The sequence below is a fragment of the Bison bison genome, unplaced genomic scaffold (genome assembly GCF_000754665.1).
Source record: "Bison bison bison isolate TAMUID 2011002044 unplaced genomic scaffold, Bison_UMD1.0 scf7180017864317, whole genome shotgun sequence".
NCBI lineage: Eukaryota > Metazoa > Chordata > Mammalia > Artiodactyla > Bovidae > Bison > Bison bison.
In genome coordinates this window covers 9,379,745-9,383,716 of record NW_011494889.1, presented here as the reverse complement: position 1 = coordinate 9,383,716, position 3,972 = coordinate 9,379,745, and the positions used below count along the sequence as shown (strand labels likewise).

The 3,972-nt window shown below is 56.0% G+C and overlaps 1 protein-coding gene across 1 annotated transcript in view; it reads left to right on the top strand.

Annotated features, from left to right (window-relative positions):
• The window catches only part of AKAP1 (A kinase (PRKA) anchor protein 1), a 12,942-nt gene extending 10,204 nt beyond the window's left edge, over nt 1-2,738 (top strand). The window contains exons 8-11 of the mRNA XM_010852948.1: nt 218-285; nt 1,054-1,127; nt 1,327-1,389; nt 1,755-2,738. Of these exons, the coding sequence (XP_010851250.1) occupies nt 218-285; nt 1,054-1,127; nt 1,327-1,389; nt 1,755-1,829 (280 nt within the window). The 3' untranslated portion in view covers nt 1,830-2,738. The remainder of the gene's footprint in view (nt 1-217; nt 286-1,053; nt 1,128-1,326; nt 1,390-1,754) is intronic.
• Nucleotides 2,739-3,972: the final 1,234 nt, after the last annotated feature.

The window sequence follows — 3,972 nt, the reverse complement described above, 5'->3', positions numbered from 1 at the left end:
GCACAGGGAGGCGGCGTCTCTTGCGTGCTTGATGGAAGCAGCGCCTCTGGGGCCGGGCCTGCGTGGGCGAGTGGGAGCAGTGGCCTGTGCCTGTCGTGTGCGCCTCTGTGTGGCTTCACTGGGTTTTGGGGTCACGGCACTGAGCGGGAGGGGAGTGTCCGCCTGGGGTGAGGCGGTGTGGCGTCCGGGCTCAGCTCGGACCGTGCTTGTCTTTCAGGTCTGACTTTGTGACCCTGCCGTTCCAGGGAGCGGAGGTGCTTCTGGACAGCGTGATGCCCCTGTCAGGTAACAGGTGGGGCCGCGGGCCGGGGCGCAGCAGGTGTTGAGAGGAGGTCTTCTCTGTGAGACCCTTGTTCTCAGCTTCCAGGCTTAAGCAGCACAGGTTGCGGCCACTCTGCTTCCATGGACTGGTCTGGGTGGAGGCCCGAGAAGTTGCGTTTCTAACAAGTTCTCCGCGGCGCTGGTCCCTGGACCCCCGCTTTCAGGCCCACTGCCCTGGCCTCCACCCGGGCCTCTGGCTTTGAGAGGCTTCCTGCAGAGACTGCTCCGTCCCTAGATGCTCCCAGACCTTAGCCCTGTGCTCCCGTCCTCCCTGCCTCTCACCCTGGGTGTGTCCTTGTTCAGGAGGGTATGATCTGACAAGAGATGCTGTCGCGCGCCCCACCCACCTGGGACCGCTGCGCAGAGTGGACTGTATGGCCAGCTGCCTGGTCTGAATCGCACCTGCATCACTGTGGGCGCGGCTGACCGTCAGCCACTGACCCTTGTCTCACATGTTCTCACCTGTAACGTGTGTTCCTGAGTCCGTGAGATGACAGTCCATTCAGCCCCCGAATCAGTGTCGGTGGCAGCGATACTTCCACTGGAGGCAGCCTCTGTCCCCCGGGGGGTGGCATGCAGCAGGCACCCCGAGTGTACCCAGGGAGGCCTGGGGCTCTGTCCCGGGAGGTCCTGCTCCGTGGCAGCGTGTGACGTCTGCTTGGAGAACACCTGCGAGCTGTGTGACGAGTGCTCGGCCTCTGAGAGTCGAACGCTGCTTTTCCCTCTCCTCAGACGATGACCACTTCTCCCCCGAGGCGGACGCGGCTATGAGCGAGATGACGGGGAACACAGCGCTGCTGGCTCAGGTGTGTGGTGTGGGCGGGCTGGTGGGTCTGTCTCAGGAGCCCCCGCCTGGCGCCTCCAGCCTCTCTGAGCTCTCCTGGCTTCTTGTGAGCAAACCTATAGCGCCTGCCTTCCCCTGGCCCACACCCTAGGTCGACCAGCAGTCTTGAATGAGAGGGGCCTGGGGTAGCTTATTAACACCATGGGGGGTTTTTCTCTCAGGTGACGAGTTACAGCCCAACCGGCCTTCCTCTGATTCAACTGTGGAGCGTGGTTGGAGATGAAGTAAGTTCTGGCCTCCTCTCCCCCGTCACGCCCAGAGACGCTCTTGGTGGCCGCAGTTGGGGTGGGGATGCCGCTGTCATCTAGAGGGTGGCGGCTGGAGGTGCAGCTGACGATCCCCACGGAGCTCTGGCGGCCCCGTAGCAGGACGTCCCTGGGCTCTCTTGGACCTTGTCCCTTGGGGTTTCCCCTCCGTCCCCTGGTACTAGAGTGTGGAGAGCCTGCTCGCCCGCTGGGAGAGCCTGTCCGTGAGCCCCTGGCGGGCCCGGCCCAGTCACTCGGGCGCCAGTGATGGGGCCTGGGCTGAGGGGGGCCCGGAAGGTGGGCCCAGTGCCGTGGCCGCGCTCTCCAGCACCTTTCTCTCCTAGGTGGTGTTGATAAACCGGTCGCTGGTGGAGCGAGGACTCGCTCAGTGGGTGGACAGCTGCTACTCGAGCCTCTGACCCGCTCCACACCACCTCTGGAGTCTGTTTTGCACTGTTGAAATCGGGCTTGGCACTCAAGGCAAAGACTTTACAGCAGAATTACAAACACTTGTTGTCTCCAGAGAGTCCTTTCGTTCCGTACTGTAGTCATGTTGAGCTGTTTCCGTCTCTGAGACGAGGGAATTGTGGGTTCTTTTCAAAGCCATCAGATGGCGTGTAACAAGCCAGTCAGCTTAACCTGGCTCCAAGCTGTTTATAAAACAAACAGAAACGATGAAAGGAACACTGCCTCGGCTCGGTTGTCCTGCCCCCCCCATTCCCTTCCTCCCTTCTTCCTGCCTCTGTATTTCCTCCCAAACCCAAACCCCTGTAAGCAGACAGGCCGAGGGGTGTGCTCTTGCTTTTGGGGAAGGGATTCTTTTACCTTCAAGGCTTTCTTCAGGGAGCAAGACATGAACTGACTGATGGGCGTCAATCGCTTGTATAGCTTACAAATGAATTTATGATTGTTTAACCATTTTTTATGAACTCCATCTAGGTCTCTAAGAAGACAGACTTTTTAATGCATCTGTAAATACAGAGCAATCGTACCTCCGGCCTCAGTCAGTGATAGAGGAGGGGGGGACCTTATCTTGCCAAGCCTGGTTGTAATTTGTAACCATTTTCTATTTGTGCAAACTCTGTAAATATGTTTAAAAAAATGTAATTATTTTGTACAAGATACACTGGAGAACAAAGGGAACTCGCGGTTTTTCCACATCCCGTGTCATCTATGGCCGCTGCCTGTCCCAGCTCCCATTGCTTCCTGCATAACCGGACAGGGTGAGCGTATGGTATAGGGTGTGACCCGGGGATTTTTTTTTTTTCCTGTACAAATTTGTTTAAAAAAAAAAACAAAAAAAAAAACCCTCAGTGGATTACCTTGCAGTGGTGTGTGTTGATTCTTTTTTAGACTGATTTCATGCAGCATTGTGCGATTTAAGTAACTTAAACATACAAACATACAAATCTCAAATTGTATACACTGTAGCTTCTGTTTTTTCCCATGGTGCACACAGCTGGGGAGTCGTGGGGTGGTTGTGAGTGTGGCGGGCTCTAGGGTGCCACTTAAACTAGGAGACTCATGGCTCTCTGAAGACAGTTTAGCCAGAAATTTCCATCTGGTTTTTTCCTCCCCTTTGCTCCACAAGGTGGCGGCCAGCCTTCCTCTGGCTTCTTCCTGTGATGTTCTCAGACAGCCAGGCTTGAGGAGAAAGCACTGGTTGCCCAAATCCTTTGTGCACTCTTAATAAATCTGTGAAGTGATTTAAGAGCAGAACCAAGTCTTGATCGAAAGGCCTCTCCTCTCGAACATAGGCTCCGGGCCTTGAGCCGTGGCCTCTGGGCCTGCCCACCCCTCCAGGGTCCCTGGAGTGCTAATAGAGCCCCAGGGCACAGAAGGCATTCTCCCCAGAGCTGCAGCCTCTCTCCCTGGGTTTGGGTACCGAGTGGGTGAAACACAGGCTTCAGTTTCCATGTTCAGATAATGGTGGTGGTGGATGTTCAGTGGCTCAGTCATGTCCGACTCTTTCTGACCCCATGGACTGCAGCACACCAGGCTTCCCTGTTTCACTCTCTCCTGGAGTTTGTTCTAGCTCATGTCCATTGAGTCGGTGATGCCATCCAACCATCTCATCCTCTGTTGGCCCTTTCTCCTCCTGCCCTCAATCTTTCCCAGCATCAGGGTCTTTCCCATGAGTCGGCGATGCCATCCAACCATCTCATCCTCTGTTGGCCCTTTCTCCTCCTGCCCTCAATCTTTCCCAGCATCAGGGTCTTTCCCATGAGTCGGCGATGCCATCCAACCATCTCATCCTCTGTTGGCCCTTTCTCCTCCTGCCCTCAATCTTTCCCAGCATCAGGGTCTTTCCCATGAGTCGGCGATGCCATCCAACCATCTCATCCTCTGTTGGCCCTTTCTCCTCCTGCCCTCAATCTTTCCCAGCATCAGGGTCTTTCCCATGAGTCGGCGATGCCATCCAACCATCTCATCCTCTGTTGGCCCTTTCTCCTCCTGCCCTCAATCTTTCCCAGCATCAGGGTCTTTCCCATGAGTCGGCGATGCCATCCAACCATCTCATCCTCTGTTGGCCCTTTCTCCTCCTGCCCTCAATCTTTCCCA